This window comes from Balaenoptera borealis (assembly GCF_965194805.1).
Source record: "Balaenoptera borealis genome assembly, chromosome: 2".
NCBI classification, from domain to species: domain Eukaryota; kingdom Metazoa; phylum Chordata; class Mammalia; order Artiodactyla; family Balaenopteridae; genus Balaenoptera; species Balaenoptera borealis.
The window spans coordinates 1,434,704-1,457,583 of record NC_138867.1 but is presented as its reverse complement, the minus strand read 5'-3'; the positions used below and the strand labels follow the sequence as shown (position 1 = coordinate 1,457,583).

The 22,880-nt window shown below is 64.4% G+C and overlaps 3 protein-coding genes across 8 annotated transcripts in view; 1 reads left to right on the top strand and 2 right to left on the bottom strand.

The window, feature by feature from the left end:
* Window positions 1-6,644, top strand: part of SLC12A7 (solute carrier family 12 member 7) — a 44,712-nt gene extending 38,068 nt beyond the window's left edge. For all 5 annotated transcript variants that reach the window (XM_082381204.1, XM_082381206.1, XM_082381205.1 and 2 more), the window contains 2 exons: window positions 3,848-3,981; window positions 5,136-6,644. In XM_082381204.1, coding sequence (XP_082237330.1) covers window positions 3,848-3,981; window positions 5,136-5,227 — 226 coding nt within the window. In that variant the 3' untranslated portion in view covers window positions 5,228-6,644. The remainder of the gene's footprint in view (window positions 1-3,847; window positions 3,982-5,135) is intronic.
* On the bottom strand, window positions 4-3,851 carry LOC309623890 (uncharacterized protein; the record flags this gene model as incomplete). Its single annotated transcript, XM_082381209.1, has 2 exons — window positions 403-3,851; window positions 4-342 (listed from the first exon to the last, which is right to left on the bottom strand). Exons 1-2 carry the CDS (start codon window positions 1,036-1,038, stop codon window positions 4-6), a joined length of 975 nt encoding a protein of 324 aa, XP_082237335.1. The 5' UTR covers window positions 1,039-3,851.
* A 3,561-nt stretch (window positions 6,645-10,205) lies between the features above and the next one.
* The window catches only part of NKD2 (NKD inhibitor of WNT signaling pathway 2), a 28,426-nt gene continuing 15,751 nt past the window's right edge, over window positions 10,206-22,880 (bottom strand). For both annotated transcript variants that reach the window (XM_082381207.1, XM_082381208.1), the window contains 7 exons: window positions 15,643-15,703; window positions 14,322-14,449; window positions 13,852-13,947; window positions 12,994-13,141; window positions 12,400-12,484; window positions 11,797-11,924; window positions 10,206-11,624 (listed from right to left, as the gene is read on the bottom strand). In XM_082381207.1, coding sequence (XP_082237333.1) covers window positions 11,059-11,624; window positions 11,797-11,924; window positions 12,400-12,484; window positions 12,994-13,141; window positions 13,852-13,947; window positions 14,322-14,449; window positions 15,643-15,703 — 1,212 coding nt within the window. In that variant the 3' untranslated portion in view covers window positions 10,206-11,058. The remainder of the gene's footprint in view (window positions 11,625-11,796; window positions 11,925-12,399; window positions 12,485-12,993; window positions 13,142-13,851; window positions 13,948-14,321; window positions 14,450-15,642; window positions 15,704-22,880) is intronic.

The following is a 22,880-nucleotide window of genomic DNA, read 5'->3' as shown; positions in this document are numbered from 1 at the left end:
AAGTCACTCCCTGTACGCGGGGCCTCGCAGGCGCGCTTGCCTGGCGTGCGGTGCACGCACAGCCCCGTGAACCGCGTGGGCGCGTCCGAGTGTGCGCAGCCCCGTGTGTGTGCGCGGCCCCGTGTGTGGGTGTGCCCGTGAGTACCTGTGTGTGCACAGCCCTGTGAACCGCGTGTGCGCGTCCGAGTGTGCGCGGCCCCGTGTGTGTGTGTGCGCGGCCCCGTGTGTGTGCGGGGCCCCGTGTGTGGGTGTGCCCGTGAGTACATGTGTGTGCGCAGCCCCGTGTGTGTGCGCAGCCCCGTGTGTGTGCAGGGCCCCATGTGTGGGTGTGCCCGTGAGTACCTGTGTGTGCACAGCCTCGTGTGTGTGCGGGGCCCCACGTGTGGGTGTGCCCGTGAGTACATGTGTGTGCACAGCCCTGTGTGTGTGCAGGGCCCCGTGTGTGGGTGTGCCCGTGAGTACCTGTGTGTGCACAGCCCCGTGAACCGCGTGGGCGCGTCCGAGTGTGCGCAGCCCCGTGTGTGGGTGTGCCCGTGAGTACCTGTGTGTGCACAGCCCCGTGAACCGCGTGTGCGCGTCCGAGTGTGCGCGGCCCCGTGTGTGTGTGTGCGCAGCCCCGTGTGTGTGCGGGGCCCCGCGTGTGGGTGTGCCCGTGAGTACCTGTGTGTGCACAGCCCTGTGTGTGTGCAGGGCCCCGTGTGTGGGTGTGCCCGTGAGTACCTGTGTGTGCACAGCCCCGTGTGTGTGCAGGGCCCCGCGTGTGGGTGTGCCCGTGAGTACATGTGTGTGCGCAGCCCCGTGTGTGTGCAGGGCCCCGTGTGTGGGTGTGCCCGTGAGTACCTGTGTGTGCACAGCCCTGTGTGTGTGCGGGGCCCCGTGTGTGGGTGTGCCCGTGAGTACATGTGTGTGCACAGCCCTGTGTGTGTGCGGGGCCCCGTGTGTGGGTGTGCCCGTGAGTACATGTGTGTGCACAGTCCCGTGTGTGTGTGCACGCCCCAGTGTGCGTGCATGGCCTTGTGTGTGCATGTGTCCATGCATACGTGCTCAGCCCTCTGTGCGGGTGTGCCCGTGTACGTGTGTGTGCCAAGTTCTGTGTGTGCATGCACGTCCCAGTGTGTGTGCTCAGCCAGGTGTGTATGTGTGTCCGTGTATGTGTGCCTCAGCCGTGTGCGCATGTCTGTGTGTGTGTGCGTGTCCATGTATACGTGCCTGGGCCATGTGTACGTGTCTGGGTGTGTGTGCATGTCCTTGTATATGTGTCTGGCCCGTGTGTGCGTGTCCGTGTATATGTGCCTGGGCCACGTGCGCGTGTCCGTGTGCAGGTGGCGCTCGCCCACTGTGGCTTTCAGTAATTTCCTGTTTAGTTTGCTCACTCCGTTTGGAGCGGCTCAGGGCACACACCCGAAATCCCTTCTCTGGGTAGCGCGTGAGGACTGAGGTTGGAGGGCGGTTGGTCCCGAGCGGCTCTACAGCGGAGCAGAGCGTGTGCTGTGCCCGTAGCTGGTAGCGATCGTTCACCCACATCCCTTGGGGCTGGGGGTTCAGACCTCATCTCAGCTCGTCCAGGACGGCGTTTCCTCCCGTCTGCCCGGCACCGGGTGCCTTTTTGCCCCGTAGGAAGCTGCCACCTTTAGTCTCGTGAGAAGGGATGTGGATGAACCTCTGCATGGCCGGCCCCTGAAGGCTTAGGGCCAGGGCTCCAGGGCCCGCCTGGGGTTGCTGTCTCTCTGTGCATCTGTCCACCCCTGGTTCCCCCATGATTTTCGGGCTGTTTTCCCTCCCGTGGGAGCCCGGCCAGCGTGCTCCGTGGAGCCTTAGGACTTGGGGTGCACTTCCTGTTCCAGCCCCTAAACCCGAGTGCATCACACACTGAGGGAGCAAAATGTGCAGATGAGTCGGGAAATGCTGGGCCGAGTACTGCACCTCCTGCCGTGTTTTCACGACCTTGAAGTGCCCTACGAGTACAGCCTCCTAATTAAAAAGACAAAAACAAGCCCGTGGACACAGGAGTGCGTGTCCCCCCCCAAAAGGCACGGTGAGCCGTGGGCCCATGCCCCGCGTGCGCCTGGCAGGGGTCAGCAGGATGCGAGCGGGGGACGGGACCTCACTCCCGTCTGGCTTCTCCTCGGGGTGGGCTGGAGGGGCTCCCGGAAGGTTGGAGGTCGGCCCACAGGTGGCACGTGCCCAACTAAAGGTCGCCGCGGTGGGCGCCCTGCGGGGGGTTCGCTGGCCCCCAGGCGTGTGGGCGCCTCTGTCTCGCCGGCCGCCTCCGTGTCTCCGTCAGGAGCCAAGGGCCTGGGTTTCCAGTTTTGCCCCCAACGGAGACTTCCTCCGCCCTGGGCGGCCCCCGCCCCACGTGCAGTTCCCAGCCTCAGAGGACCCCGTGAGGGAAGCCCTTCTCAGGCTCAGCACATGGCCACGTGTTTCCATTTGGTGACCTCGTGGCCGGTTGTGGAGGCAGTGCAGGTTTCCGTTAACTTCCTGGACACACGGGCTGCCCAGCCCCACGTCCGCGCCTCTCTCGCCTCCACGGGGCCTGTCATCTTGGAGCTGTGGGTCTGTGCAGACCCACACTCGTGATTTTAAGATTATATGTGTTTTCAGACTGTTAACCCTGAGAGGCCCTTCAGTGTCCCACACGCATTCCTGGGATCGCCTTGTCCCCAAACGCACTGGTAATTGTGGCCCATCCTGGCAACTGATTCACGGTTCTTGTAACGAAAGACCCCCGACTGCTGTGGACAGAGACCCAACCTGTAATTTTACCAGATAAAATTGGAGAGAGGAAAGCAAGGGCTCCATCTCCCTGTTTCCCTCCTGGTAATTGGAGGCTGTAATTGGATTTATTTGGCTTAAGGGTTGCGTTGATCAAAGGTGGTGGCCCGGAATGCATCCTGGGGGCCTTTCCCTGACCCCTTGTGTGGCGGCCTCTGTGTGTATGTCTGCCCGTCCCTCTCATGTCTGAGGCACGGGTGACCTTTGAGCTACGTATCCTGTGTGCGGCCCCAGAGTTGGCGGTGGTGCTGGAGCGCCCAGCGCAGAGCGGGTGCTGGTGCAGTGAGGCGGGTCTTCCCAGCCGGGGGGCCTGCCGCCTGCTTCTTGGAACCCAGCTCATTGGGGAGGGACCTGGGGAGGGGGGAGGGCAAGCACGCAGGTGCCTGAGCGCCTGGTGTTCCCAGTCTTGCTTCCCCGGGGATCCTCCCTTGGGGGCCGCTGCCAGGCCTGGTTTCCCGGGACCCTTCGAGAACCACGGGTGCACAGTGGATGGTCCGCCCGCTTCGAGGAGTGTGGGGACCGGGCAGGCAGTGAGCGTACGGGCACGGGGTCCGGGTCACCAAGGGCGGGGCTCTCGTCCTTCAGCCGTCGGCCGGCTGGACGAAGAGCCGGGGGTGGGCCTCATGGCGGCCGCACTCTCGGCCGGAATCTCCAGCTCTGTTCCAGGACCTCGGGCCTCCGGAGCGGGTGGAGGGCTGGGCCCTTCCTCGCTCAGCCTCTCTGCAGCCCCCTGGACCCCAGCCTGCGTTGGAAGGAGCGAGGGGCAGCGTTTAGGGCAGGCTCAGCTTCAGGGCAGGGTCTCCGCGGGAGACGCTCCGTGACCTAGAGGTGCACGCCGTGCCGTCGAAGGGGCTGCTCCCGCCCGAGAGGCAGTGCTTGGGAGCAGAAGCTGATTCGCCCGGCTGTCATCTTGGCCTCCGCGTGGAATCGCCGTGCCGGGGGTTCTCCGGGTGGCGGGTCTGATCTGTTTTCACCCGCCCTTTCGGACGGAAGTGGAGCGGGCAGGGTGGGGCCTGAGCCCGGCACCCAGGACCTCGGCTGGAGGTGCCGAGTGACCGTCTTCCTCCCACAGGGACCAGTCCAACGTCCGGAGGATGCACACGGCCGTGAAGCTCAATGGCGTTGTCCTTGACAAGTCCCAGGATGCCCAGCTGGTCCTGCTGAACATGCCGGGCCCCCCCAGAAACCGGCAGGGGGACGAGAACTGTATCCTTTCCCGGACGCTGTCCCCATGTCGGGGCGCCGCTGCCGCGGCAGGATAACACCTCTCTCCTCTCCTGCTCAGTGGAGACGCCCGAGGCAGGGATCGGGAGCCGCGGGGCCCTCGACGTCGGGGGCGGGGGGGGCCGGCCAGCCCGGGTGGCCCGGAGCAGAGCCGCTTCGCCATGGGCCGCCCGCGGGGCCGTGGGCAGGCGGATGCAGAGGCTGTGAGCCGGCGGCTCCTGCCGGCTGCCTGGTCCCCACGTGGCCGGCAGGGGGCCGGGAGCCAGCGGGCAAGTGTGCGTCTCCTCCCCACGTTTTAGCTGCTGGCCCAGGGCAGCTGGGCGGGGGAGCCCCAGGAGTCGCCCCTGCTTGACGCGGGCGTGAGCACCGGGGCCGAGGGGGCAGTGTGGCCACGTGACTGAGGAGGTGGCCTTCCCGGGGCCTCCGTGGGGATCACAGTGGCCCCCTGGGTCAGGGTGGTGAGTGAGGAGCACGTGGGCTCAGAGACCGAACACCCGGCGGGGGGGGTCGCCGCATCACCGACCCCGACCCCTCCTGCTGCAGCTCCGGCTCTGGGTCCTCGTCGGCGCTGGGCTCTGAGCTCCCGCCCGGCCGGGTCCCTTCCCGCCCGTCTCTAGGACGTGGCAGAGCCGTGGCTCCACCCCCAAGCCCTTCCCGGCACCAGGTACCCTGAAGCCCCCCGCCGGGTGGATCCCTCATGGGCCAGCTGCGGGGCGCGAGGCTGTCGTCCTGGCCTCGGGGTCACAGTTCGGCCCCCCGGGGGCGGGAGGAGGTGGGAGGAGGTAAGCAGCCTTGTTCCTGGGTTTTAAGCCTCAGGCTGACCACACGCTTCAGGAGTCTGTGCCTCGTGCTGACCGGGACTCCCCGGCCTATCCAGGGTCTTGGCGAGTGGACAGGTCCCTCCTTGGCAGGGTCAGTGCCCCTCTTTCCCTCACACTGGTCCCTCCTCCCCTACCCCCCACCCCGAGTCTCCTCCCCTGAAGGCCCCGGATCCCGGCCTTCCCTGTCCCGTCCTCGCCTCTTTCTCCAGCCGAGCCCTAACCGGACGTGGGCTCTTGGGTGGTAAAGGCGCTCCGTTCACCCTTGCAGCCGCGCACCTGGAGGGGTTGGCTTTGTCCTTGACTCGGTGCCCCCAGACATGGAGTTCCTCGAGGTCCTGACCGAGGGGCTGAACAGGGCCCTCCTGGTTAGGGGCAGCGGCCGGGAGGTGGTCACCATCTACTCCTAACGTCCGGCCGCTCGGGGCTGTGCCCGGCGGGTGTGCGGATGGCGCCGCGATGCCTGCCGACCAGCACCTGCATGCCTCCAGGGGCTCTCCTGTCCGGGCCAAGAGCCGGCACCTGACTCAAGATTTCCTCGCGGCCGAGGGAGGCGCGAAGCCCTCGTGCCCCCCTTCCCCCCACCCGCCCCGGCGAGGCTGGCCGTGACCTGCGACATGGCCGGCCGTCTCGTGGTGACAGAGGAGGTGGGAAGCCCCTTGGATTCTAGAATCGATTTCCCTGGGTTGGATCTTTGGGCTGTCGTGCAGTTACGGTCACTCAGATCCCCCCCACCCCAGGGTGCCTGCGAGAAGCCCACAGACAGGTTGATCCTCTGCAGCTGAGGGCTCCGTGCAGCCCCTTCAGGCGGCCCGGGCTCAGGCACCGGCTCTTCCCAGCTGGGCGTCCGCCTGCGTTTATGCTCCGGGAACCTGCAGGCAGCAGCGGGGGAGCCTTCGGGGCTGGGAACGCCACACACTTGAGCGTCCGACGTGCACCCGCCCCTGTGATCTCAGTTTCCACACTTCATGCTGGAGAAAGGGGACGAGGCTGCAGCCGCGGGAGGGCCTGTGGCGTCAGCAGTCACGGCACCCGGCTGTCAGCTGAGCCTGTGTGTCCCCTCCCACCGGCACCGACGGTCCCAGCTGTGTTTAGGGCGCTGACAGGTGGTCCCAGCCACATGGAGGGCACTGACGGGTGGTCCCAGCGACATCGAGGGTGCTGACACGATACCTTCCAATGATCCTGGACTGTTTGCACTTTACACGAGTGATCCCGTCCACTGTATATTGTCGCAGTAATTTGTGCCTCACTTTCCCGATGGCTTATTTATTTATTTAAACACCTGGGGGAGTTTGAGTGATAAAAGTTGACCATAAGGAGATAGCCTCTGTGAAAGGGGCTCCAAACAGACCAGCCATTGGCTTTCTCTGGCTTCCCTGGGCTCCCAAGGGAATCGGCCTGGTGCATGGATTTCAGGTCAGGCAGGGGCTAAGCGTGTGCTTCCAGACGCTTCTGAGGGGTGGCCGGGCAGCATTCGGCAGCCACAGCATGTGCCAAATGCCACAGCTGGGCTGGGGAGTGGGGGGTCTTGGTTCAGTGCTGAGTTAGGCAGTGAAACCCACCTCGGTGGCTTCCAGACCCCTCGCGCATCTGGGGAGGGGCCGCCAGTCCCTGTCCTAAGTCACATGACCCCAGCTCACGTGGAACGGAGGTGCCTGGGCCTTCCACCTGCCTCCTGCTGTGTCTGTCTACACTGGGCCTCCTTTCCATACTGTCAACTGTGTAACCGTAACTGCAGCCATTTTAAAGTTGACTTCATGTTTTCCTTTTTTAGGCTCTTTGTATGATTTTGTTAGTAGAAGAATAAAATTGTATAAAATCTGAGTATGTTGAAGAATCTCCTGTGACTCGTTCAGCATAGAAATTAAACATTTGGGGATGCTCCCCTCCCTCTCTTTTCTTTGAGGAGTTTATTTCAGGTCTGATCAGCCAAAGCACACTCAGATGGCGAAAGAATCATCATGTGAATTGGTTGAAAGAAGTAAAAACCAAACGAGAACAACCAAAGCTGTTGGACAGCAACAGGGAGCTGTCCCGTGTCCCCCCATGGTGCGTGTGCAGCACAGCAGTGAAATCCTGCTGTCGGCTGAGATGACTCCACCTGTCATCTCTATCAGGGTGGAATCGGCAGAGAATCTGTCACGAGGGGCCCTGTGTCCTGACACGGGCTCGTGGCGAGACAGCCCTTCCGGCCTGCGAGGATGTAGGCGTGACCACAGAAAGGAGACTGACGAGTGTTGCCTGGACGTAGAGAAACTGTGGGGACAGAGTTGCAGCTCCTAAATGTGTTAAACCAGGAGACCCAGCAGCTCCACTCCTGGACGTAAAAGCCAGGAGAAACGGATGCCCGAGCAGCCGTGAAAGCGCGTGTTCCAGCACTCACGGCCGCCCCGCTGCGGAACAGCCCACGTGTCAGCTGATGCACGTGGACGAGCACAGCGTGTGCACGTTTGATGGTGTGTGACTCAGTCCTGAGACGGACGAAGTGCTGATGCTGCCACACAGGTGAGCCCCGAGAGCATTCTGCTGTGAGAAAGATGCCGGGCACGACCGTCAGGTTCCCGTTACATGTCCAGAGTGGGCAGAGCCACAGACGGACCAGCTGACGGTACACACGGGGGCCGGGGTGGAGAGTGGGAGCCCCTGGCGGGCACGGGGTCTCTGTTTAGGGCGAAGAGAAGTGTTCTAAGGAGGTGGTGAATCCTCAGCCCCCCCGGCCACTGCCCCCGTTGGCTGCCTCCCCGGTTTCCCTGGCAACGTCTGACCCCTGCTCCCTCCCAGCGCCCCCCTTGTGCTGCCCCCTCGCCGTGGACGCCAGCGGTGGCTCTAACCCTGGCCGCCCAGCTGTGTCTCTAACCCTGGCCGCCCAGCTGTGTCTCCGACCTGCTGTTTGCAGAGTCTGGGGAGGCACGGAGCGGTCGAGGCCCTCCCCGCGGTGCGCGTGGACCCTCAACCTGGAGCTGCCTGGGGTCGCCTTGGGGATGCAGCCCCGCCAGACTCAGCGCCAGGCGCTTCGGAGGGCGAAGAGGCAGCTGGGGCCGCGGGCTTGTCCATGGTTGGCTCCCCCCTGGGGCAGCGACCCCCCAGCCACCCCCAGCCCTGACGGAGGCGCCGTGGGTGTGTGTACGGTGGGAGCAAGTAGCTCGCGAAGCCCGTGGGAGGCCCCGGGTCCCACTTCTTGGACGATGGCCAGTGGCGGGCACCACCCTCCCGGTCCTTCCAGGCTCAGACTGGGCGGCGGCTGTCCTGTGTCTGGTGGTGGCGGGCGGCGTCCACTCACTCCCTCACTCCCTCACTCCCTCACTCACCCTCCGTGCTCGCTGGGCTCCTGTGAAGAGCCTGGGCCAGGACAAGCTGTGGGTGCCCCAGGAGCAGACGGGAACGGGCCCCACAGGCAGCAGGCACAGGCGAGGCCGGCCCGGCACGCGGGGTTGGGGCACGGGGCTCATCTCAGGCGCAGAGACGCATGAGGGCTGCAGGCAGAAGAAGTGAGGGAATGAGGCAGAGAGTGGCCTTGGGAGCAGGAGTGGGGCCCGGGGTGGGGGCCCTGGCAGGCTGTCTCCTCCCACGTCCCACACCAGGTGCCACGAGTGCAGAGACATAACTGACCACGTCGTGTCTGTGCTCAGAGGGACACGGAGGAGAGAGACTCCCGGGCTCGGGGGCAGGCAGGGGCCAGTGGCCTGCGTGGTGTGGCACCGGGAAGCCGGCCTGCTTGCTCTCTGGATTCACCTTTGGGCCGAGCAGACGGGGACCGCACGCACGAGCGGAGCGGCCGAGAGCACAGGCCCGGGAAGGGGGCGAGAGGGAGGCCGGTGTGTGGGCAGGGGACCAGGAGGTGGGGTGGCCAAGCTGACAGCCCTGCGATCAGCCGAGGACCAGAGGCCATGCCCCCGAGTATCGCGAAGACCTTCGCTCACTCGTACCAGGGGTATCGGGCAACACGCTCTCCGGGAGGGCCTTCTTAGGAAGGAAGACACAGGTTGGGCCAGTTTCGGGATCGTCCAGTAGCCAAATCTACACTTAACAACAAATAAGTAACGAGGCGCTTTGCTTCTGTTACAGAAGGCATCTCTCTGCACTTGACCAGTCACCACGCAGCTTTCCTGGTGGACCCGGCGCTGGGGCCTCTGGCTCCTCCCTGCCCCACCCCCCCGCCCAGGCCCAGCGGGCAGGAGCTGCCCCCAAAGCAGGCTGGACACAGCTCCGCTGACCCCGCCCACCTCTGTCTCACAGCCTTTCTTCCGGGAGGGCATCTGCTTCCCCTGGCCCACGTGGTCCCAGGGCCCCGCCCCAGGTCAAGCCGCTGCATCCACGGGACACAAGCTGTTCTCCACGTGTGGACGTTTAGTTAACGTGTCCGCGGCCGCCCGGGGCCCTTTGTGTGCTCGTAAGTCATCTTCCTCGTCGCTGCTCTCAAACGGCTCTCTGTCCCTTTCAGCCGTCCTGGACCCACACTGGCGGCAGGGAGGGTGGGCCTCTCTCCTCCACGGATCCACAGGCAGCAGACACACACACACTCAGCTTCTGGTCCGTTTGATGGCATTTCACTTACATTTTGTCTTTAAAACCGGCGTCTGGACTCAGGCTGACGTTGAGGCCTCAGCACACTCCCGGTCAGCCAGCGAGCTCCGCCTGAGGGCAGTGTGGGCGGTGGCAGGGCTGGATGGGTCTGCTGGGACTGAAAGTCCCCTCATGGGGGACCGGGTGCAGGAGCTCTGCACACAGAGGAAGGGACCGGGGTCGGGGCCAACATTTGGTGCCGAGGGGCAGGTGACATGGAGCTGGGTTCACGACAACAGAATGGAACGTGGACTCATCCACGCGGGGCCACACCCGGCCGCTGGCCTCTGGGCCACCCGGGCCCGGCCTGCGTCTACTCCTGAGATCCCCGGAGCCCTGAGATGTGGGACACCTGCTCCTCCAAGCACGCGGGGTGCAGCGCACAGAGACGCCAGCCACTCGGAAGCCCGGAGGGGTTTTTAAAGCAGCCACGAGCACGGCGTCTAGAAGCGGGCAGGAGGAGACGGAGGCGAGGTGCATCCACAAAGAGCCAGCGTCTCCACATAAGCCTCGGCCCACGCAGCCCCAGACAGAGGTGTGAAGTGTGCCCATAGCATGAACCCAATTTTAGGCTTAGGGGTTTTTTTATTTTGGTTTTTTTAGAGCAGTAAAGTGGGGGAAGTGTTATGCATAAATGCGGAGCTCTGTGTGCCTGCACGTGCGTTAATTTTACTTCTACAAACGTACAAACAGCGACGGACATGCTCTCTCCGAGCACCGTGGGCCCGTCCCAGCTGAGTGGCCAGCTGTCTGCACCCGTGGCCACACGCTGGTGCAGCGGGACAGACCGATTCGATTGGAAACTCACTTTAAAACAAGGTGTGACATGTTACAAAATGCACGTATTTTTATTATGACTGGGGAAGAACTCAATCACAGGTCAACCACCAATTTGCTTTATCCTTAAAAACAGTGCCAAGGAAGCAAATACAAAACCAGCTGCACAAATTCACAAGTTGCTCGTCTCAGACGGAGCAGCGGCACGTCCTGCCTCAGGGGGATGCGCGGGACACCCAGACTTCCTGCTCGCCTGCAGCCCTCTTCCCAGCCTCCCAAAGGGAATCGCGCTTTTCCAAAGCTGAAGCTGTGTCCGGCACTCAATGGTTTATGCCCGCCTCCTGTCCAGCTGTCCGTGTGTGTGTCTCGGGGGCGCCCACACTTCCCTGGCCCCGCTGGCCACCTCTGTGTCCTCTGAGGATGCTGGTGGCACCGCCTGTGGCCCTGCCTGGCCGCCCCTCCTCTTGGCTTTCACCTCCGCCTTTCTGGACTCCGGCCACTCCCCTGGCCCCCCGCGTGGCCACCCTTCTCCCCCGTGATCCGTGCCGGCCTCGCACGCTGGAACTCGCCACCGCACACGTGGCCCCGAGCCGCCCCTCCCGGCTTCAGCATGGACGAGCCACAGGAGCCACGAATCCCCCGGCCACCCGGGGCCGGTGACCAGCCTCGCGCCCCCTGCCGCACAGGAGACGCACCCAGCGGGGCTCCGAGAGGAGAACACGCCGAGGCCGTCCGAGCAGAGTCCCTTCGAGCCCGCGGGCCTCGCCGTGGTACCGTGACAGAAGCAGGTGCAGGCGGCTAAGCGTACGAGTGTGTTCAGGATGACACAGGAAGCTTCGGGGTGGGGGTGCCGCGGCGTGAGAGGCCCCTCCGCGTGGGTCCCCGGCGCGTCGGGCCGCTAGGCCGGGTGGTGGTGGTGGTGGTGGTGGTGGTGGTGCTCGTGGTGGTGGTGGTGCTCGTGGCGCTGGACCGCCGGCACCGCGTAGGCCTCGCCCGGCAGCGCGGGGGGCAGCTCCCGCACCGCCTCGTGCTCCAGCGCAGCGGGCTGGCCCGGCGCGGCCTTGAGCGGCGAGTGGCCCTCCCGGCCCCTCTGCCGGCACCGCCTGTGGCCGTAGGGTGGGGGCAGGGACTGCGGGACATGGTGACCGTCCTGGGGCGGGGCCTGGGCTTGGGGGGCCGGCGGGTGGAAGCTGAAGGCTCTCCCGGGCCTGCCCGCGCTGGGGGCCCCAGGCGGCCGCCCTGAGCCCTGGGGGGACCTCAAGAACGGCCTCTCCGGCCCCTTCGGCCGGGGCGGCAGGTCCAGGGCCCGGGGCACGGGCTCAGCGGCCAGCAGGGCGGGCTCAGCCAGCCCCAGGCAGCGGCGATGGTGCGCGGCGTGCGCGTCCGACTCCTGGGAGCGGGACCGGCCCTGCGGGTGTGCAGCCCTGGCCGGGGGCTCCTGCCTGGCCTGCGCCGGGGGGGACCCTGCAGACACGGCACCCGTGAGACCCTTGGCGGGGCCTGGGACATCCCACCCGGACCCAGTCCTGCCCGCACACCTGAATGGCCCACTCTGGGACTCGGGGCCCCAGCTGGGTCGCCGCAGGGGCCCGGAGCCCTCAGGCCTGGCGCCAGGGGCCCGGTCTCCAGGACCCACCTGGTCCGAACTTAGACGCATAGTTCTCGATTCCCGCCAGGTCCAGGTAGTGGTTTCTCCGCTCCGTGTTCTCGTCCACGCAGTACGGCCCCCGCTCGGAGCAGGGGTGGGGGTCGGCGGTGGGCCTCCTGGTGCAGCATGGGGGGCAGGGTTTGCTCTGAACAGCACGCCCGCCCAGAAGGGGCGGGTGCTAGGACAAGCAGGGGCCAAGGGGACCCCAGGACCACAGTCCAACCCAGTGTCCTCCGCTGTCTTTGCGTCACCTAGGACGCTGGCTAGGGCTCCGTGGCTGCTGCCCCAGTGAGTGGAGCCATAGGGCACGGGAGCAGCTGGGCTGAGGGTCTGGAGGCCGAACCCCTGCTGCCCTTCAAGCCCCACGGCCTCTCAGACGACGCTGGAAGCGCCCAGCTCCAGCCCGAGTGCCGGCCACCCACCCGATGCCAGGGAGTGACTGGGGCTCCCTGGCCGCATGCAGGCCTTTGTGCCCAGGTGCCCATCCTGGCGGGCCACCCCAAGGGGGCAGCCCCGGAGGCCTGTGGGACGCAGGAGTGTGGCTGGGCCGCTCGCGTCTGAGGAGGGCAGAGCTGGACGCCAGCCCCTCACCTGATGTGCGTGGACAGCCTCTTGTCGGCCACCCTGGGGTCCTCGGGGAGCTCCCCCTCCATCCTGCATCGAGTGGGCTCCCGGTCTGAAAGAGGCAGGTGGGCACTCGTTCACTCACCCACTCGTTCACTCATTCACTCAATCACCCACTCGTTCACTCATTCATTCATTCAATCACCCACTCGTTCACTCATTCATTCGCTCACTCATTCACTCACTCACTCATTCACCCACTCGTTCGCTCACTCATTCACTCACTCACTCATTCACCCACTCGTTCGCTCACTCATTCACTCACTCAAGCACCCACGCACTCATTCCTTCACCGAACAAGCAGCTTCGAGCCCTCGCCAGGTGCCAGGCCCCGCTTTCCACGCTCAGGAAGCCATAGAGATTTTTTCTGTGATGGGGGCACTGAACAGTAGACACAGTTAACACCCCCCGGCAGGGTGAGTGGGAGCTCTGGGGAGATGCAGTATGGGGGCAGGGGGTGCAGGAAGCCTGCCTGCAAGGAGGGGTGGGCTGACGTTTAAAGCAGGGTCTTCAGGGCACCTGAGCAGGGAGCTGCTGCAGCCCAGGAGCCCAGGCCCTCACCCTGGCCGGCGGGGGGACCTTCCTTCCTCTTGCTGGAGGGCTCAGGGCTGACAGTCAGCTTCACTCGGAGGGTCTTGCTGCTGCCCGAGGAGTGGTTGACCGAGGCATCGACAACCTCGTAGATGGTGTGCATCAGACTGGACATGTCCTGAGGGCGGGCGTGGACGTCATGGACACAGGCAGACCGGGGGGAGGACCGCCCAACCCACACTGCCTGCTGCCGCCTCCAGGCTGCCTGCCTGATTGATTCACTCGGCATCCCAGCAGAGCCCAGCTAAAGGAGACAGCTTATCTGAGACGCCTTTCCTCAGTCCTGTGAATGCACCACGCGGCCTGAGCCAGCAGCCCTGCTGGAATCACATCTTTCCGACCTTTTAAATTTCAAACCAAATCTATGTTCAAAAGACTTAGCAATCAGATAAACTATCAAATTTTGCTTTTAACTCAAACACACTTATTTTCAGTCATCCTACGTGTCTGCTTCCTTTCAAGAGGCACTTTGCCCCTCCTGGACACGCAAACCAGCAGAGTGCCGGGGTCACCCCTGGGGCCCTCACCGCCCTGCGGAGGGGAGGGGCTGCTGGCCGGGGCAGAGACAGGCGTGCAGGGCTCTGCCAGGAACCGCACAGACAGCAGCTGGGCACAGGAGTGGACGCGGACTCCAGCCGGCTCTGCCGGTGACCCGGGTCCTGCGGTGGCTCCCCTCCCGCCCCCCGCAAGCCTGTCCCATGAAGGGCGCCAGCCTCTCCTGCCACCCTGGAAGGGCTCAGCCTGTCCCAGCGTGGAGGCGCGGGCATGGTTGCCTGTCTGCTGCCAGCGCCCCTCCAGGGGCCGTCTGACGCAGACACAGCGTGTCACCTCTCGGGTGGCCTTGCCACTGTTGTCGAAGCCGTAGAGCGTGAACGTCCACTCCTGCCGGTTGTCCTCCTCCACTGAGACGTCACACTGGAGCGCCTGCAGGGGTGCGCGGGGACAGGCGGGGCCATCCTCACCCTTGAGCCGGGACCCCGACCCCCGCCCTGCCCCCGACCCCCGCCCTGCCCTCCAGGAAACGGGCCCCTCCCTCCCGAGCGGGCGGGGAGGTGAGAGGTCGGTACGGTCGACTGCTGGATCATTTCCGTGGTGCTGGCACTGGCGCTGGGGAAGTGCCTTGAATTACTTGGGGCCACACTGGCCAGCTCTGGCCGAGTGCACGGCGGCACCTCCACCCAGCAGAGCCTGCCGCGTGGAGCTGCAGGGCGCAGGGACCCCGTGTCAGCGCAGTATGCGCCCCCCCCCCCTCCGGGCGCCTGGCCGCCTGCAGGAGCGGGAGCAGGGCAAAGACCTACGTCCACTTTCAGGCGCCGCCTGCCCAGCCCGCGGGGGCCCTCGCGGCTCGCTGCCCTTTCTCCATCGTCTGTGCCGAAGAGCTGTCCCGGGCCCTCTCGGCCCTCGGCCTTCTCCGGCGGCAGGGCCACTGCAGGGACGAGAGGGGTGGCGCAGGTCCGTCTCCCCTGGCCCGGCCCGGGGGCTGACGCAGGGCTGGGGAGGGGGTGTGGCCCCGGGGCCACCGAGTCCTCGCCGGGCCTGAGACCCTCTCCAGACGGGTCTGGGCTGAGGGCCTGGGCTTCTGGAACACGCGGCGTCGAGGGACCTGAGCGGAGGCCAGGGCCGCCCTCCCCGGGGTGAGCCGTGGCCGGACGCGCGCTCCTGCCTCTGCCTTCCTGGCTGCAGTGGCTTCGAAGCCTGGGGCAGCGAGCGGGTGCCCTGCAGGCCCACAGGCAGGCGGCCCGGCCCGAGGGGCCTCCAGGAGGGTCGCTGCACTCGCTGTCTGGCTTCCCCTCCCCAGCGACGCGGTCCGGTCTCCCAACAGCCCGAGACTCCAGAGCCTGGGAAGCTGCCTGTGCACCGGGCAGGCCCCTCCCCGACCTCCGGGCCCGACGCACAAGGAGCGCTCTCGTCTCCGGCCTCACTCACTCCCCAGGACAGGAGCCGGGCGTGTCTGGGAGGCACGCCGCTGCCAGGAGACACCCGGGGCCCGAGCTCCTGACCAGGGCTCGCGGAGCCCCTCCGAAGACAGCCCTGCCGGTCGGCCTCCCAGCCCACGTAATGCTGAGAACACTCACCCGGAACCTGACCCTCGGACAAGCCCGGTGGTCACCTGTCACACTCCGCAGGTGGACCCGCTCCACGCAGATGCCCACGTGTGGCAGTGACTAGGGCGGTCATGCTTCACACGCAGACCATTTTGGGCAGCCTTACACTAATGCGGCACATCACACCCACGGGTGACCCGTGGATTCACCAAAACGCCCGTGTGCGGAACCTGTCCTCCGGCCCACGGGCTCGTGGGTCTCCAGGGACGTGGACGGGCAGAGGCCCTGAGATTCGCCTTTTGCTTCTCCAACCCCCAGACCAAAGTCCGTGTCGTCTCCATGTGACGGAGCCCACGTGAGATGTGTTTCTAAGCACATCTAAGAACAATTTGCTTTTAAGACTGGGGAACCCGGCTTGCACCTGCCAACGGCCACCGGTGGGGACCCGCGACCAGCCAGGGCTGGCCTGGGTGTGGTGGGATAGGTCGGGGAGCGTGGGGCGTGGGTGGTCCCCATTGTCAGGGTGGCCTGGGGTACGGTGTGGCGTCCGTGAGGTCTGGAGAGCAGGACTTACCCTCTAGGGGACACGGGTCGTCCAGGAAAGGTCCTTCCTTGGGGTCCCCGCCAGGCAGCTCCTGCAGGGAGAAAGGACAGGGCAGACGGTGTGCACCCCAACACGAGCTCCGGGTACCGGAACCGGACCCCACCTCCTGGGGCGTCAAGAGTTCTTGGTCTAGAAATACCAACCTCTCCACACTCACTAAGCCTCAGATTTTTGAAAGTAAAACACACGCACATCCCTGGATGTTGTCTGGTTCCATGAGAAGCGTCTCCAGGACGAGACATGGTGCCCGTGAGAGTGCCAGGGCTTCAACAGGAGCCCCGCACAAGGGACATGGCCTTTGCCCGAGGGCGCAGCCACAGTGAGAACAAAGCTCCGGCCTGGCCTTTGCTGCAAGAGGTGGGCACAGACCAGAACCCTGGGCTGCGGACAGGAGAAGCCGCCTGTCCTCTGCTCCTTGGCCCGCATGCAGCATCTCCCGTCACAGCCGGGCAAGAACCCGAGTGACCTGCCCCCAAAACACCCACGAACCCAGGGGCCGGGGCTGCAGGGGGACGGCATCTCCTCCAGGGTGGCCGGGCCGAGGGCACAGACAGAAGCCCCCCGGCTTCCACAGCCGATTCCAAGACCAGTTACGGAAAAACGGGACAAGACTTCCAACGTATCCAAAGGGTGTTTCAGCCAGGAAGCTACAGAACAGAAGTTCACGTGGCCCGTGGAGACAGCCCAGAAAAGTCAGAGCACAGAGACGGGAAGACGGGCGACATGGCCAGGGAAGCTGCCTCAGACCCTGGCTCCATCTAGTGTCCCAGTGGCGGGTCACACGGCGCCGCCCCCAGGACCCTGGCATTTCCCCCGGTGACTCTTGGGCCCCAAGGCTCTATCATACCTCCTGACGCAGCATCTCCAGATCACTTGGGGCCCCTCATCTCTCCCAGGGGCTCAGGCCCAGGCTGGAGACAACTCGGCAGGAGGCCCAGCGGGGTTGCCCCGCCAGGTCACCTGACACCCCACATGCTCGGGGTCCCGCGGGGGATGGTGGAGGGTTGCGACCGCTGCCCCTCAGCCTGCGGGTGGTGGCGGGGGACCAGCCCTGACCTGTCCACAAACAGGCCTGATGTCATCTCCACGTGGCAGTATCATTGGGTCAGATTGTCCCGCTGTCGCCTTGTCACGCAGACAGACTGGGGGTGGGAAGCATTGTCACCACGCCGGTGCCTCGGAGGGTGCTGATCAGGCCCGGCCGGAAGGGACCTCGTGCGGGACCAACTGGGCGGCAGGGAGACGGGGCCGCGCTCTCAGGAGCGGGGGCCGCCTGGCGGCATCCTCGCCCTGGCCGGTGACTGCAGGAGCCTCTGCCGGCCCGAGGTGCCCCGGTCACCACCAGAACAGCAGAAGGCCCGGTGCCGGCTCAGCCCACGTGGCTGTGACACTGGTCCCTGCTCTAAGGTTCCCCATCTAGGGGCCTGACGCCACCAGCCAGACCCAGCCCCTCGCGCCAGGCCCACCAGTGCCCTCGGGATGACCGTGTCCATCGGCAGGAGGGGAGGGGACACGGGCCATCCTCAAACACAGCTCTGCATCTCTAGCTTGTTCTTTCTGAGAGCAAACAAAACAAAAACCACGAAAAATACCTAGAATGCTTTTACCCAGATTTTCAAACTGATTATTTTGAAGAAGGCTTTGATGACAAACACAAACCACAAACACGCCCTAAGATACTTGGGTCCATGGGAACGAGGAGACAAACACACACCTCCTGTTCTGGGCACGCGCTGCCCTGGGTGAATTCAGTGAGGACCGGCCCGGACGTCCCGCTCTGCGTGGGGAAGGGACCCCCCCACCCAGGCCCTGGGGTCTCCCCAGGAACGCGGGTGCAGCAGGGCGGGGCCGAGGGACAGAGCGTGGGCTCCTCTGGGTGAGATGCCGGCTGTGATGGGGCCCCTACGCACGTGACGTCAGGGAACCTGGCCTGGGGCTCTGACGGCCGTGGGCGCCACAGGAGCACCCGGACGGTGCAGGGACCATCGCTGCCCAGACGGAGCCTCGAGGAAGATGCGGGGTGGAGCCGGTGTCGCTGGGCCCAGGAAGGAGGGGGACCCCTGCTGTCTGCCTCCAGAGCCCCTACAGGTGCCCCTGGCATCTTCCTCTCTACTAATCCCCTGCCCTAACCCCCTCCAGGTCACAGCCTTCAGAATAAGGCTGCTTCCATAGTTCTCTCAGCACACCAGGTGGGCAGTGAACTTGTTTTAATAAGAAATAAAGACACCCGATTATTAAGACGCCACTCCCTCCGCCACCCAGCCTGCTGGCATCGAAAGCACCCGCTTCGCCTAGCTCCAAGCGTCCTTGGGGTCCTGTGACCGCCCTGCACACGCAGCGCCCGGGCTCACCAGGTCCTCTCCCGCCCAAAGACAGGGCTGAGCTCTCTCCCGGGTGGACGTTAAGATAACTTCCAGTCACTTCTAAAAACCTGATTTTTGGTTAAATTTTTTTCTGTAAAATCAAAATAAGCCACGCAGCTGAGGTCCCAGGCATTTGTGGGGAGCAGCGGTTAGCTCCCGGACCAGGTGCCAGAGGCTTGCGGGTCAGCTGGCAACAGAGCACAGCATTTCTTGCTAGAAGGGCCAGTCTCGGGGTGAAACGGCTGAGGCCCCGAGACCCACTTCTGGGAAAGGGCCGGTGGCTGGCCCGGAGGACTCGGCCACCAGGAGCCAGAGCGACAGGCAGGAAGCCAGGGTTTCCACATCGCTCGCCTGGCTCGGCTGAGAGGTCAAAGGGAAAACAAGACCCACCCAGGCCCTCTACGTGTGAGCTTAAAAACGTTGGAAGTTCAAAAATTCACCCCATTTTTTTGTTTTAAAATAATTTGAGCACTTGCTTTTGGCGTATTGTGTTGGTTACAGAGAAGATGATAAATGCTTTGGGCTGGGGGAGGGTCAAGACAGACACGGTCTGCACAGACCCTTGGTTGGACCCTGAGACGTTCCCCTATGATCGCAAACACAGTAAGGACACAACGGGCCAGGACGGTACCTAATCAGCCACGGATACGACAGCCGTCATGACCTCCTTCCCTAGTAGAGCTGGACGTTCAGAACATTTGAAGGAACGTTCATCCACGTACACCCCGATGTTAGAACACGCAGTGTTAAGACCTGAGTCAACAACGACCTCTGTGATGCAGAGCAATCAAGGCAAAGAAAGAGCGTTGCGGGGAAAGTCACCGTGCTCCCTGTGACTGGTGATTTCAAATCCGTCCTGGTTACACAGAAATGCCCTTTAATCTTCACTGCTTTGGCGCCATAGAAGGGCCAAGAGCTTTAACTGCAACGTATAAAACCTCCCGCAGGGCTGCTGACCAGATGTGCGGCCACTCCCCGCAGGGTGACCTCCTAAGTGGCCCGAAAACCGGGGCCCTCGAGCACGACCGGGGTGCAGACAGACACCCCATCTCTGATGGCCCCGCTCAAGGGCCCCGCCTCCGCCGCAGCGCCTTCCCCAGGGCGGCCCAGCCCCACGCCTCCTGGGATGCCCCTCCCAGGCTGGCGTGCACCCCCCTTGCTCTGAGCCCCGGCTGCAGACCCTCCCCAGCATCAACCTCCCCCCTCGCTCCCCTTTGCCCCCCCAGAGGAGCCCCGGCCTCCTGCATACAGAACCCTCCAACCTCACCTCGCTTCCCGGTCTGGCCCCCGCCTTCCCGCTTCCCCGCCTGCCCGGATGGTCCTCGGCACCAACCACCTCCTGACTCTCCTGGTGACGGGCTCCGGGACCCCCATGTCAGCCAGCAGGGCCTGCGAGATCGCCATGCTCTACGATCCACGTGGGGCCTGAGCTCCTGCCGACCCCCTGCGGCGCCCGGCAGGGGCAGCTCCCCCCTCGCTCCTGCAGCATCTGCGTTCACTCTCCGGCATCCGCCGGGCCCTCCTTTCGCCAGGCGCTCTGCTGGCCCCCTGGGACGGCACCAGGGCCCACGTATCCTGATGCTTTATTCTCCCTGTCCTCCTTTGGACGTCAACGTCAGGTGGCCGCGGCCTTCGCTGCAGGGTCCCCAGGTCCCATCCCCGCCCCTCTCACCCGCAGGGGCTCTCGGGGGAGCCCACCAGGCCCATGGGCCACGGCCCCCAGAGGCCACGTACCCTGCTGTGCCTCTGTCCTGAGCTCAGACTCCCGAGGACGTCTGCTCCATGAGCCACGGCACAAAACTGAATTCCTGGTCCTTCCCAGCAAGCGGCCCTTGGCCTGGCCAGGTCCTGCTGAAAGGCCCAGGACGGCCCATCTGCCCAGGTGAGGCCTACAGGCACAGAGGTGTTGGGACGTACCACCTAAAAGCTCAGGCCCTGGCCTCCCGTGAAAAGCCAAGAGGTCTAGCCGCACATTCCCACGGCCAGGGTGCCCCCTCCATTCACCAGAGCTGTTGACGCTGGGCCGTCCACCCCTCGTGCGAGCCTGGTTGAGGGGCAGGAGATGGGCTCCTGTTTAAGGCCACGTGGATGTGGGGATGTCTGGGTGATTGGAAAGGAGAAACCTTTGGTGACGTAAACGATCACCTCCTGAACACCGTCCGCTTTCCAAATGTCAACATTCACATATCCCTTCAAAATTCAGTGCCTCTGCGACCTTAGGAAACATGTTCCCGGGTTTTTGGGGCCGCCCGTTTTCCTTGGAAACCCCACACGCTTGACGGAGCAGAGGCTCTCCGCCCCCCGACTCCCGGGAAGAGCCCTGAGGGAAACGGTGCGGCCGGAGTTTCTGCTCTTCCCACGGAGCCGTGAACCGGGCGGGGCGTGTGAAAAGACGGCCTTTATAAACCTGCTTCCTCATCGGCCTGTTAGAGAGTCTGGTTAGCAACTGCTCCTGACAAACAGGCTGGGCGTCCTGGAAGGCTCTTGCAGACCGCGGCAAACTCGACACCCCAGGGGGACCTCCTGGTAGATCCTGCAGCCCAGCTCCCCGGCCGCTCGGGCCCGGTCGCCCCTTCCTGTGGCCGCCCACCTGCGTGGGAGCCTGCTTCCCTGCAGAGGCGGCCGTGAGGGGTGCCCGGCCTCCACCAGGCTGCTTGGCTCCTGAACCCGGGTCCACCCGGGGTCCTGGCGTGGACGCGGGTCTGTGGCGAGTCCTCGGCAGCTGACAAGCCTTGGAGCGGGCGGGGGCTCACATCCCGGCCTTCCGCCACCACCCCCCGCAGATGCTGCCGGGAAAACTCAAGGCCCTTCCAGGCAGCAGCCCTTGGGGTTAGTTCAGGCCTTGTTTTGCTCCAGGAAGGGCAGGCATCTCCTCTTTTCCAGACAGATAAACCTGCACTGTGTTTCCTTCAAAAATCCAGGTTGATTTAACCCAGATTCTTCACCAGGGCTTAGTGCGGGGGTCTGCGGGATTTGGGCTTCAACAAAGAGGAGCTGTCAAGGGTCACAGGGCCTGGAGGACAGTGTGTCAGTGTCCTGGGGCAGCCGTAACAAATGGCCACCAGCTGGGTGGCTTAAAACAAATGTATCCTTTCCCAGTTCTGGGGCCAGAAGTCAGAAACCACGGTGTGGCAGGGAGCTCCCCCGGAGGCCCCAGCGAGGGTCCCTCCTGCCTCTCCCAGCTCCTGGGGGCCCCAGGGTTCATGGCCGCATCCCGCCAACCTCTGCTCTGTGGCCACGCGGCCTCTCCTGGGTGCATCTTCCATTCTGGGTCAGCCCCCCGCCCCCCGCCTTCCTCTTACAGAGATACACCTGGTGGCAGTTTGGGCCACCAGGACCATCTCTCATCTCTAGATCCTGCGTTTAATGACATCTGCAGAGACCCGTTTTCCATATAAGGTAACAGTCGTGGGCTCTGGGACGAGAACGAGCCCAGCACCGTCCGGAAGCCGAAAGGCGGTTGAGAACCCTGAACCGGCCGCCGACCGTGCGGCCTCGGCTGTCCTCCCAGTGACGCGAGGCCGGGGTGCAGAGTGACCGCCCACGCACACGCTCACAGGGCCTTCTCCTGAAACGGGGGACAGACAGGGAAGCACACTGGCCAGAAACCCAGCTGCGACCAGGCCCCTCCTCCGGCCGCAGGGGTGGGAGACCGCAGCCCTGCTCCAAAGCCAGGGTCACAGCGCAAACCGCGAGGGCGGACTGGGAGCCGCGTCTGCTCCCACAGTGGATTCTTTAGACTCCGAGGAGGCCCCAGGCCTGAGTTTCTGAGAACTAGTTTTCCCCAGAGGACGGAAAACTAGCTCTGTGTGTTGAGTCCAATTTCCTTTCTGTGCAGGATCCAAGGACACGCTGCTGTCTCAAGAATCCAGAGGGTCCCCCTGGGAGAGCCGGGCTGCATGCACCCACCCCAGGAACTGCCCTGGCCCCACCGCTGATCTTGGAACAGGAAAAATATGGGGTTATCCCCTCAGAGGAGTTTGCAGGCCCCTTGCAGCTCAGGAGCTAAAGCCCACAGAGCATCTTGGCGTCTGGAAATACAGCCCCATGGGATGTAAGTTCAAGGCCGCTTCTGAGAGCCTGGACTGGGTGAATTCCGGAGTCCCGAGATGAGATGTCTGCAGGCGGGGGCAGGAGGGGGGCCCAGTGTGGATGGGAGCCCAAGCAGGGGGAAGAGAAGAACACAGGAAGTCAGAGAGAGGAGGAGAGATGGGGGAGGGGAAAGGAGAGGGGGAGGGGGAGGGAAAGGGGGAGGGGCTCCCCTGGGGGAGCACCGGGAGGGGTGTGGGGGGGAGGAGGACCTAGCACGCCAGCTGGGGGCCTCCTCCAGAGCGAATGGCTCCGGGTAGAACAGACCCTTGGTGCTCCCCAGCTCCCTCAGGAGAGGGTGGCCTCAATGCCAGGAGGACGCTTGGGGTCCGGGGCCTGCGGCGCCCACGCCCAGGGTCACAGGCACTACCGCGAAGGTGCTGTTCACCGCGCGTCCCCACCTGTTCGGAAGCCAGATGGATCGCGCCCGCTGCGCCCATCACCCCGGCACACCTCTCCCAGGGGCGCAGAGCACCTCTCTGGCCACACCCCCTGGCTGCCCCCGGGCCCTCCTCACACCAGCCCCCCTCGCGGGCTGTCGGCCGTCGTGGAATGTTGATCAGTCCAGCAGGGTTTCTGATCATCAGAGACAGAGCCTGGCCTTACCTCCCCGCCCTGGACAGGTGACGCCCTGGGCAGGTAAAGCAGGTAGCTCCGAAGCGGCACGTGGGGAGGGCCTTGGGGACGGCTGGAAGGGGCCGTCGGAACCACCCTGATTCCGGCTCTGCGGTCAGCACGGCCAGGGAACTAGCTCCC